At 42.3% G+C, this 12,674-nt stretch overlaps 1 protein-coding gene across 1 annotated transcript in view; it reads right to left on the bottom strand.

Moving 5' to 3' along the window:
* Positions 1–10,640, bottom strand: part of HPS3 (HPS3 biogenesis of lysosomal organelles complex 2 subunit 1) — a 41,712-nt gene extending 31,072 nt beyond the window's left edge. The window contains exons 1-4 of the mRNA XM_052649351.1: positions 10,359–10,640; positions 1,562–2,053; positions 582–753; positions 400–482 (exon numbers count right to left, since the gene is read on the bottom strand). Of these exons, the coding sequence (XP_052505311.1) occupies positions 400–482; positions 582–753; positions 1,562–2,053; positions 10,359–10,575 (964 nt within the window). The 5' untranslated portion in view covers positions 10,576–10,640. The remainder of the gene's footprint in view (positions 1–399; positions 483–581; positions 754–1,561; positions 2,054–10,358) is intronic.
* Between the last annotated feature and the right edge of the window lie 2,034 nt (positions 10,641–12,674).

The following is a 12,674-nucleotide window of genomic DNA, read 5'->3' on the forward strand; positions in this document are numbered from 1 at the left end:
CAGTGTTTTAAATAGCATCCAAGCGAGGCTGGAAACCATTGCTCTTAAGTGAATTTCCATCCAGCCCACATTTTCCCATCTGGCTCACAAAGCCATCATTAGCAGCTCTGCCAAATGACCCAGCTGGAACCCAAATGAACCTCAGCTATAACAGGGCCCTGATTTTCTTTTGGGGGCCTAGTGACCATTTCAGAAAGAGAAATGGGTTTTGTGAGTCATTTCCTCTCCATGGCTTCTCCTGGCAGACATGATTTCCATTTTGTGGACTCACTGTTATTTGCTAAGGAATCTGTTTAAGGCCACAGGAAACGCAGAAAAACCTAACCCATTACTCACATCGGACTCCCACTCTGCCCAGTGCCTTTCCAGCTCACTGCACTGCAGCACTCTCATACTCACCTGTTTGGTAAGTGGGTAGAAGCTGAAGTGAATGCAACCTGACATCAGACAAGAGACAGGAAGAAATATCAGGAGCGAAACGCCTGTGAATTCAAAGAGAGACAGAGGAGAGGAGATCTTATTTCCATTGCATTAAGCCAGTAAATATATTAACTGCTGGTGAATAAAAAGCTATCTAGTACCTATAGAGCAGGTGCCGAACGTGGAAATACTTTATTTTTTCATCAGCTAATCCCGTTGACTCCAGTGTAACAGATATTCCTGACTGTTTGCTTTTTTCACCAAGAAGTTCCATGGGCTTTTGGCAGATAACAAAATCATCTGACTCAAGCTGTGAAGTTTCATTACTGATGCCTTAAAAAATAAAATTGAAGAAAATTATGCAGTAACTCCAAGTAATTTCCAAAACCCAATTAGATTTCACATTAAATAAATACAGTATAAATACCACCAATCAAATACAGTATTTATACACACACATCCCATGTATTTATAAGGCACTATGGTTTTGAAATGTCGTAGCACTTGCTCATTGCTTCCTCACAACTGACAAAGTAAAACAGGACATGATCATCATACCCACTTTATACATAAGGAAACAGAAACTCAGAGATGGTATTCCTAACCCAAGGTCATTCGACTAGTAAATATGAGGACTGGAACTAGAAACTGCTCCTCCAGCAGTAGATGTTTCATTATTTTTAATGACAAATATATGTTGAAATACATTTATGTGCTACAGAATACATCACATGCTACAGAATACATCACATGCTACAGGAGAAGATACGGACAGCCAGATCATAAACCCAAGTCCCATGTATTAGGAACATCTATTTGTGTGAAAGTCGCTCAGTCGTGTCCAACTCTTTGTGACCCCATGGACTGTAGTCTGCCACACTCCTCTGTCCATGGAATTCTCCAGGCCAGAATACTGGATTGGGTTGCCATTTCCTTCTCCAGGGATCTTCCCAACCCAGGGATCGAACCCAGGTCACCCGCATTGTAGGTGGATTCTTAACCGTCTGAGCCATCAGGGAAGCAACCACACCATAAATAAGGTGGCCTGGCAATATACATAGTAGAGCCTTTCCAAGACTGCCAGAAATAAGGGTTTTTCTCTATACCCCAAACAAGAAAGTAAGCTAAATTCATTATTTACCTTCTGCCTGTTTCATGGGATTGGTGGTCTTACGTGGATAGTGGTTAACACTCTCTCTGTTTTTGGGGTCTGACTCCAGTTTTACGATTAAGACTTCTAACTCTGACATGACAGCGACATACCCAACACAGAAAGAAATTTCAGCAGGGGTGATGTTATCTATGTGGATAACTAAAGAACGTTCAAAGTCCAAAATCGAGAATTCTTCATTAATTATCTGATACTTCAAACTAAATAAGACTAAATTATTGGTGCAGCCAACAAGAAGGTCTCCTTTCACAGGGCAGCAGGAAATGCACAGGGGGGCCTCAGAAAGTGGCATTTCCACAATAGACATCTGCTCTCTGAAGGTTTCGCTGAAGGGTGCCTCCATGTCATGCCCGACCATCCGGATACACACTCGGGAGTTTTCAGTCCTTTTACTTCTCCAGTTCACATAAGCACGCAGGAATGTAGCTTTGTTCTTCTCTTCAATTGCTACCAAATAATCTCCTGAGAAGGAAATAAGATTACACTTAGAATTTCTAATTAGAAACCACAACTTACCTTGCATCATGAAAGGGAACTAAAACAGAATCCTAATGTGAATGGTTGAATTAAAGATTGACTAGAACCAAAAGCTCAACACTTTGGCTACTTGATGTGAAGAGCCGACTCACTGGAAAAGACCCTGATGCTGGGAAAGACTGAGGGCAGGAGAAGGGGGTGATTGAAGATGAGATGGTTGGATGGCATCATCAATTCAATGGACATGAGTTTAAGCAAACTCCGGGAGATGGTGAAGGACAGGGAAGCCTGGCGTTCTGCAGTCCATGGAGTTGCAGAGTCAGACACAACTTGGTGACTGAACAAGAGAACAGAACTCTAAGTAACAGGATCTTGGGTGTATTTTTAACTGACAATAGGCATTTATTTAGGTTCTGAAATACAATCTCACCCCGTCTTAATGTCTTATTTAGTTGCTAAGTCATGCCCAACTCCTTTGCAACCCCACAGACTGTATCCCACTAGGCTCCTCTGTCCATGGCATTTCCCAGGCAAGAGTACTAGAGTGGGTTGCCATTTTCTTCTCCAGGGGATCTTCCCTACCCAGCTATCGAATCTATGTCTCCTGCATTGCAGGGGGTTCTTTACCACTGAGCCACCTGGAAAACAGTTAATATCTTAAGACGACCTATTAAATATTCATGTAGCTTACTGAGAAATTCTATGACTAATTTCTATGATAGCTCTGCAAGTTATTGTAGCTCTGAATTTACAGCTTGAACAAACCTCTCCTGACATAGAGTTTGATATCAGAGTGATGCTAAAATTAGGTATAAGGAACTCTGAAGAGATCAGTGGAATATATACTGCTACCTCTCCCATCCCCACAAGTCATATTTTCATGTCAACTCTGAGAAATAGCATAAAGCCACATATACCAAGTAAAATTTCAATCCAAGCCAGTTTTCCCTTAATTGTTGATTTTCTTGGATTTTCTAAATTACAAAGTAATTTTGGAGTTGTTTATTGTGAGAAGTCAAAGTGATGAAGAGATACAAAATGAAAAGCAGAATGATCTCTCCCCTGCAGTCCAATCCACGAGGGGCCAGTGTTAATACACACAGCTTGGTACGTGTCCTTCTAAACCTTTCTTTCATAGAAACATAGATCACAGAGTGGTAGTTTGTCATTCTTGCTTTTAACTAAATGGAATCACATTAAATATATTTAACAACCTGCAACTTAAAAAATGACCTCAAGAGGGAGGGGATATATGTATAATTATGGCTGATTCGCATTGTTATATAGCAGAAAGCAACACACTGTAAAAATTTTAAAAATAAAATAAAAATAATAAAATGATTTTTTTAAATTACCAATTTATTACCAAGATTTCCATATTTTTCCCTCCAGGGTAGATACATGGATATCTAACACTCTTTTCAATATCTACAAAATATCCTGTATATACTTGTATCATAATTTATTCAGCAGACCTGGGTTTGATCCCTGGGTTTGATCCCCCTACTGATATACTACATTTAAGTACTGGGTTGACCAAAAATTTTGTTCAGGTTTTTCTACACTGTCTTACAGAAAAACCCGAACGATCCTTTTGGCCAACCCCAAATTTCCAGCTTTTTTGTTTTTGCCACTATAGTTTATGCTGTAATAAATAGACCTATACCTACATATTTACTTGAAAGTAAAAGTGAAAGCTGCTCAGTAGTGTCCGACTCTTTGCAACCCCATGGACTATACTATAAATTCCATGGAATTCTCTAGCCCATAATACTGGAGTGGATAGCCTTTCCCTTCTCCAGGGGATCTTCCCAACCCAGGGATCAAACCCAGGTCTCCCGCATTGCAGGAGGATTTTTTACCAGCTGAGCCACAAGGGAAGCCCAAGAATACTGGAGTGTTAATTTCAATGGTGTAGATTTTCAAAAGTAAGACAATCAGTCAAAGGGTCAGTACATTTTAAAATTTAATAGATATTCCCAGATTACAAACACAATTACATATTACAGACTCAAATTTCCACCAGTGCTGCTTAAACAGCCCTGTTCTCCCACATCCTCACCAGCACTGACTCAACATGATGGAGGAAAGAGAGACTCTCATGGATATAAATATCATTTATATTTCCCAGACCACTTATAAAGCTGTTATATGTTTATGCAGCCATGTACAGTTTCTCTTCTACAAATTATCCACTTTTTAAAATTATTGTATTGGTTTTTCTTATCAAGGAATAGCAGCTCTCTGGGTAAAAAGGATATTAATCCTTTGCTGGCCATGAAAAGCAAATCACTTTTGATAGTCTGTAGTTTGACTTTTGACTTTGCTATGGTTTGACTTTATCTGACATCTTTTACCATATGGAACCAGATATGTATCTTTTCCGTCTTGGCTTCTGTGTTTCCTGACTTGTTTAAACAGTCTCTTGCATCTGTCAAATTACATAGACACACTCTTACATATTCTATTTGCTGCTGCTAAGTCACTTCAGTCGTGTCCAACTTTGTGCCACCCCACAGACGGCAGCCCTTGGCGGGGCGGGGGGCAGGGGGCGGGGGGTCGGTGGGCAGCGAGTGGTAAATTAAATTTTTAATCTTTAGAACTTTCTGGGTTGGAGGGGAGAAGTCAAGGTTCTTTCAAATAGAGAACTCACTAAATGCTAGACATTATTATGTAAATAAGCCTTCCTCCAATGAACTGACATTGAAATGCTGTGGTTAGCACAATTGCTTCCCAGACAGATGCAGCAAGCAAGCGGGGGCAGCCCTTTTCTGAAGACACTCAGTGGGCTGGCCAGGCCCCCCTCCTCTAGACTGAGCCAGGCTTCAAGACAGGCAAACCTTCTCCTGATGCTGGTTCCTTTGATGCCACAGACATGAATCCTGCATCTATTCTCTCCCCAGAGATCCTGGTTGTTGTTTAGTCACTAAGTTGTGTCCGACCCTTTTGAGATCCCGTGGACGGTAGTCCACCGTGCTCCTCTGCCCATGGGATTTCTCCAGCCAAGAATACTGGAGTGGGTTGCCATTTTCTTCGTCAAGAAATCTAGGTGGAATACCTAACTATACCCTGTGGGTTCCATACATTGGCTCACTCTGTTCCAGAGAAGGTCTGATGGAGTTGAGAGCAGAAGATACCACATAGCCTCCATCTTCCTTAAACTCTCTCGGTAAATACATTAAACAAAAAAAAATTTTTATTGTGGTAAAATACATAAAAATAAAAATACACATAACATAAAATTTACCACTTTCACTATTTTTAAGTGTACAATTTATGGCATTAGACACATTCACATTGTTATGCAGCCATTACCACCATCTTGAAAACTTTTTCATCTTCTCCCAAACTCTGAATCCACCAACAATAACTCTACATTCCCACCCTATGTACACGTATGTCTTTTACTATTTACATAATACAATAAAGTATCAATGCTGAAGAGCATGGGTTATGTGCAAATACATAAATATGAACTATTTGTACACATCTGCAGATCTAACTCAGAACTAAGGTACATAAAATTGAAAGCAAAACTAAATGTGTGTAGAGTAAAAGTGAAAACCAGGACTGAACATCAGAACATCAGAAGCAGTGCCTCATGAACACAGACTCGGGCAACCACCATTCCACTTCTGTCTCTATGAATTTGATTATTCTAAGGCATCTCATAAGTAGAATCATGCAATATTTGTCCTTTTGTGTCAGGTTTATTTCACTTAGTGTAATGTCTTCAAAGTTCATTTGTGTTGTACACACACCAGAATTTCATCCCTTTTTAAGGCTGTGTGGATACACTGCATTTTGTTTATCTGTCGATGAATACTTGGGCTACTTCCATCTCTTGGCTCTGAAAAATGCTATGTATACTGGTGTACAAATGTGTGCACAAGCCCCTGCTTTCAGTTAATCTGTGTGTATACCCAGAAGTGAAACTCCTGGAGAAGGGAATGGCTACCCACTCCAGTATTCTGGCCTTGAGAATTCCATGGACCGAGGAGCCTGGCAGGCTATAGTCCATGGGGTTGCCAAGAGCCCGACACAACTGAGTGACTTTCACATGAGGAAATTCTATGAATTTTTTCTGGAAACATACTGTTTTCTGTAGCAGCTCTATCAGTTTACTCTCCCACCAGGAAGGTACAAAGGTTCCAATTTCTCCACATCCTCATCAACACTTATTACGTCTATTCGTTTTTATAATGACCATCCTAATGGGTATGAAATGGTATCTCTTTGTGGTTTTGATTTGCATTTCTATGATGATTAGTGATGTTGAGCATCTTGTCCTGTGCTTGTTCGAAACTTAGATAAATATCTATTTAAACTCTTTGCCAATTTTCAAATTGGGTTGTTTTGTTGTTTGCTGAGTTATAAGAGTTCTTCTGAATACTAATCCCTTATTGCGTATATGCTTTGCAAATATTTTCTCCCTTTTCTGTAGACTGCTTTTTCAAATCAGTTGATAGTGTCCTTTGATGCACAAAATTTTTTAATTTTGATGACAGCCAATTTTTCCATTTTTTCTGTGTTGTCAGTGCTTTGGTGTCATATTCAAGTTACTACTTAACGAACTTTAAAACTAAGAATAATTCGTTTAGTTATAATAAAAGGTTTTATACATTTGATTTTAGAAAAATATAAGCGTTTTTTCATACATCTACAAATATATGCCTATTACTGGTAAAGTCTATATATCAACTGTTTATATGTAATTTGCAAACTATAGATAGCACCTATGCTGTCTTATGTTTTCAAATTAATAACTTGTTTTATAAACAATGAACTAGAACTTGCTAAGTGTGTCTTCCTGATAAGCCTTATAAACAGACCTTCCGAGTTCTCTCAGTTAATCCTCACAACCCTTCAAGGCAAGATCCCCTTCTCCATTTTATAGATCAGGAACCTGAGACTCAAATAAGTTAAGTGAAGTAAAGTTGCTCAGTGTGTCTGACTCTTTGCAACCCCATGGACTATATAGTCCATGGAATTCTCCAGGCCAGAATACTGGAATGGGTAGCCTTCCCTTCCTCCAGGGGATCTTCCCAACACAGGGATCGAACCCAGGTGCCCCACATTGCAGGCAGATTCTTTACCAGCTGAGCCACAGGGGAAGCCCTCAAATAAGCTAAGTATCTTGCTTAGGCAACACAGCCAACAAATGATGGCACTTGGGCTTAAATCTGGATCTGGTTAGTTCCAAAGTCAATGGTCATTCCATGCATCTCTCAAAATGTTAGAAAGGAGATATAAGTCTGGAGGATTCTAGCCCTTCATAAGAGAAAGGAATTAAACTTTTCAAAGCATTATATGCTCAGGGCTTTATTTTACTTATTTTATGACAGCTTCTGTCTTTATTAAGTAAATTTAAAAATCATTATTCTAATTATTCTCAAGCTGAGAGTCACTGATTTAAAAAAAAAAAAAGTAAACTTTTCCTTTTATGCGGCAAGATCATAACCCTGGTTAACACTAATCCGTAAATTAAAAGGCTGCACTCCTATGAGAAGACAATTATCAGAAGGCAGAAATAATATACGATGAATCAAAATATGTTTTATGACTTAAAAAGTTGAGGGAGGTAGAGCTTTGTTGTTCAGTCACTAAGTCCTGTCTGGTCCAACCCTTTGCGAGCCCATGGACTGTAGCATGCCAAGCTTCACTGTCCTTCACTATCTTCCAGAGTTTGCTCAAACTCATGTCCATGGAATCAGTGATGCTATCTAACCATCTCCATCCACAGTAGGGCCTAGGGGGAGATAACAGACATTCTTGGGGCTCTTTCATGCACTTGTGCTATGTGGTCTTGTCCTCTCTGCCCCACACCTCCAGACATCCCATAAACAAGTGTCCAGCACCAGAAGTCCCTACACAGCACTCAACTCTGGCCACAGAGATCTTTCTTCCTTGAGAGCAATGAGTTCCCAAATCTCTTCTTTCTCCCTTCACACACAAAACCTAAAATAATTTCAATTACTGATGATGATACTAGCGGCCCATCCTTCAGAATTTCAACGTACATTCTACCACCTCCAATCTTTATGAATGGAGCCTGGCATCCTGCTAATTAGAGACAAAAAGAAATTGAAAATGTTTTCTTCTTGTGTAAGAATCTGCAAAGCATTTATAGTGAATAGAAATTGCTGATCTAAGATTCACTTTCTTTTTGATGGGGTGAGAGTAGGGGAGACACTGGGCTTAGAGCAGGAATCCCCAAGTCCAAGCCAGTGTTAGTGGGAGGAAAGAGACCAAAAGGAAAAAGCTGAGATGTGTAAGAGGAGTTATCTGGATATCAGCATATCTAGCAGTCCTCTACCTACAATTTGGAAGAAGCTGCACCCAAGCATTAAGTTCAAGCTGAAAGTTACCCTTGAGCTGTCTGACTTGTGCTAACACCACACCACATGACTCCTGAACTTTTTTTAAGACAGTCAACGGAATTACAAAAGCATCTTTGTTAACTTCAAGGCATCAGTACCACCATGCTACTCACTGCCTACGGCAGTCAATACGGCTCTAGGTCAGTGATTCTCAATCCTGACTAAACAGGAGACTCACCCAATGCTGGGCCACACCCCAGGAAACTATTATCGTTTCTCTGAGGTCCAGGAATCTTTTTAAGCTACCCTAGGTGATTCTTAAACACCAGTAGAGGCATCAAAGGATTCCCCAGAATCACCAGTACTGACAGGCAAGAAAGCTAGAGGTTCACACAGTGCCGGTCACTTACAATTCTACATTAAATGTCCATTTGGAAGAATGGGGCCAATCATGTAAACAGTGGTTATCTGCCCCCCACCAGCACACACACACACATACTAATGTTGAAACTGGTGAGCTTGCCACTCAATAGAGCTCTTAAAGGTAAAGAATTCATAGGTCTAAAAAGGAGGTGGGGAAAACTACTAATATTGTGAAATGATTAGGAGAGCAATATCATTAAAAAAAACAAAATCAGAGCCTTCTGCTGACAGAGAATTAACAGATCTAATAAGTGTTTTTCAAATCGGTCTGCAGAACTATTGATGTCTAAACTATTCAAAAAGAAAATGTAGTAACAATATAATAAGTTACTCATAAAGCAAAGGCATCCAAAGTTTGGAGCTAGGTGTTTTTACGTAAATAATGACAGTAAATAAAAGGGCTTTTCATTTTAACATGTAGCTTTACTTGACAAAATGAACAGTCAGATACCACGTATGGTAGCCCCGCAGTTTTTTTGCTGACCCACAAAATTCCAAGGTCTGGAAATCACTGATCTAATTTTCCACTTTCTTTTTTTTTAAACACAAAGGGAGACTAAACTCACACATTGTCAGCTGTGGACAGAGAGTTTAGACGGAGCTCTACAGTTCTCCAGGTTCATGCTCTTCACTTTATTAGTAAATACCTCAGTCACAGGCTTTTCCATCTTAAATACTGCAATTTACACCCCTATTGAAAAGCAGAATTCAAACTTTAAGTGTATCATTAGACAGTTAAAAGAATCCTATGGTGAATTCTTCTGTAAACTAAAGTACCTATTTCTATCTATTTGCATCTTTTCCTGGGGGTGGGGAGGGGGTGTTGCACTTGGCATGCAGGATCTTAGTTCCCCACCAGGGATCAATCCACGCCTCCTGCAGTGGAAGTGAAGAGTCTTAACCGCTGGACCACCAGGAAAGTCCCAAAGTACCCATTTTTAAATGTTGGATATTTCTAAAATAGGGATATGCCTACTCAGTATCCCCTTGGTACTGCTTCACATTTCTAGTGGAAAAGGAGTAGTGGATGCTACTTTTCTGGAGGGAAAGGGGCCTAAGACCCGAGCTCTACTTACACAGATTTAAAAATCAGCAGGTCATGTGAGCTTTCAAAAATCGACAGGAAATAGATAAAGGACTGGCCATGAGTTGGCATAACTGTTGAAGATGGGATTAACCAGGGGTTCAGGATACCATTCTCCCTACTTTTGTTTGTACTTGCTTTCTATAATAAACGAATCTTACTTGGTTTGTTTTGGTTTCAAGTGTCTGAGTTGAGTGGAATCCAGTCACCCAACCACGGGCCTTTCCAGCGAGGACACCAGAAGAGCAAAAAGAACCAGCATTCCCCCGGCCCACCAGAGGCCCGCTCTCACCTGTGGTTGCCAGGACAACTGCACAGCTCTCACCTTCCTTCAGTCGCCGGACTGGGGGAGACCATCCTACAAGCAGGAAGTCCTTCCCTACCCAGAGCTGCTGGCGTCACTCGGTCCTCTAAGGAGGCCCCAGGGAGGGGCCGAGGCGCCCCTTCCTCCGCCACTACTTACCGGCCTCACTGTAGGCCAGGCGCAGCACCCTGCCCAGCGTGGAGAAGACGCATCTCGGCTGGCACAGCTCCTGGCCGACCACAGTGAACGCCTCCACCTTGCAGCCAGCCGCCACGAATAGCGTATCGCGTCCCCCGCCGCAGAAGCGCTCGGGCTGTAGCTTGCAGGGCACCACCTGCTGCGAGCCAAACGGATGCAGGTTGTATAACTGCACCATTCTGGCGACCGGCTGCGGGCCTCCCGGCAGTGCCCGCTCCGGCCAGTCAGCCCCGCCGGGCACCGGGAGACCCCGCGCGGTCTGCGGAGGCTGGACCACTTCCGCGAGCGATTGCAGGCAGCCGAGTCACGTGAGCACCAGGCGGACCAGCCTGCGGCGGCGATTCTTAAAGAGGCAGCTACACCGTGAGGGTGGAGCCGGAGGTGAGGACCGGCCCGCCCGCGACCGCAGCTCGCTGAACCTCGGACCGCGCCTCCCCGCCCAAGAGTTAGCGGGCTCGGGAACCAGTGTGTCTTTCGCTTCATGTTTTTATGATACTGCTTTGGGCCAGGCGAGATATTCAGGCCCTTGAGGCCGTTTAAATACTTGATCATCTGTTGTACCCTTTTCTACTTGCTGCAGCCTGTGACCTTATGGAGAACAGGGCTGCAAAAACTGAAGTGGAGTGCACACAGCTCAACTTCGGGCTAAACGGAAGAGTTGCTCAAAAGCACTGGACATTTCAGAATGGTTTGGTTGGAAAGAGGAACTCCTAGAACATGCTCGGCAAAATAAATATTTGCTGAAGAAGCGTGGATATCATCTAATGAACTCCAAATATTTGAAAAAGATTAGTTTGAGCCCAAAGGATATGACTGAGGATGGAACCCACTGGTTCACTCCAGTGCGTCCAAGATTCATTTCAGTTCAGTAGCTCAGTCGTGTCTGACTCTTTGTGACCCCGTGGACTGTACCACGCCAGGCCTCCCTGCCCGAGTTTACTCAAACTCATGTCCATTGAGTTGGTGATGCCATCCAACCATCGCATCCTCTGTTGTCCCGTTCTCTTCCCGCCTCCAATCTTTCCTAGTACCAGGGTCATTTCCAATGAGTCAGTTCTTCACATAAGGTGGCCAGAGTATTGGAGTTTCAGCTTCAGCATCAGTCCTCCCAATGAACATTCAGGACTGATTTCCTTTAGAATGGATTGGTTGGATCTCCTTGCAGTCCAAGGAGTCGGCTCCAACACCACAGTTCAAAAGCATCAATTCTTCGGGGCTCTGCTTTCTTTATGGTCCAACTCTCACATCCATACATGACTACTGGAAAAACCATAGCTTTGACTAGATGGACCTTTGTCAGCAAAGGTTTCTACCTTTTAATATGCTGTGTATGTTGGTCATAGCTTCTCTTCCAAGGAGCAAGTGTCTTTTCATTTCATGGCTAGTGTTACCATCAGCAGTAATCTCGGAGGCCAAAAAAATAAAGTGTGTCACTGTTTCCCCATCTATTTGCCATGAAGTGATGGGACCAGATGCCAAATCTTAGTTTTCTAAACGTTTAGTTTTAAGCCAGCCTTTCCACTCTCCTCTTTCACTTTCATCAAGAGGCTTTTTAGCTCCTCTTCACTTTCTGCCCTAAGGGTGGTGTCATCTGCATATCTGAGGTTATTGATATTGCTCCCAGCAATCTTGATTCCACCTTGTGTTTCCTCCAGCTCAGCGTTTCTCATGATGTACTCTGCATATAAGTTAAATAAGCAGGGTGACAATATGTAGCCTTGATGTTCTCCTTTCCCTATTTGGAACCAGTCTGTCCTTCTGCGGGTGCGCTCCACAGAAAGAGAGAGGCAGTGGAACTTCCCTCAGCAAAGCCGAGGGGTCCCAAGGAGAGGTGAGCCTGCTGTCTGCCAACCCAGCCCCTCAGTGAGCAAGAGACAATCAACGGTGACAGAGGTCCCACCTAAGCAGTTCCACTTTATTACCACAAACTCTTGGTTTATATAGGCAAGCAAGGGGGTTTTGGGAGGGACTTTCCATAGTTGCACCAATCACGTTAAAGGTCAAATCTTAATATACCATAGTTGCACCAATCACGTTAAAGGTCAAGTCATCATGCGCTTCATTGTAACAGGAGTCTATGGTGATCACGCACTGTCCACGTGCACAGAAATCAAGAGAGCCAATCAAAACTTTTGACAAACAACTTACGCCACGCCCTCATCTCTTCCGCCAGGCGCCATCTTAGCTCTAAACCGCAAAGCTAGCCCTTCTTTTTCAAGGTTTCCCATGTAGGGCCCCACATCCTTCCATGTCCAGTTCTAACTGTTGTTTCCTGTC

The sequence above is a fragment of the Budorcas taxicolor genome, chromosome 1, assembly GCF_023091745.1.
Source record: "Budorcas taxicolor isolate Tak-1 chromosome 1, Takin1.1, whole genome shotgun sequence".
Lineage (NCBI taxonomy): Eukaryota > Metazoa > Chordata > Mammalia > Artiodactyla > Bovidae > Budorcas > Budorcas taxicolor.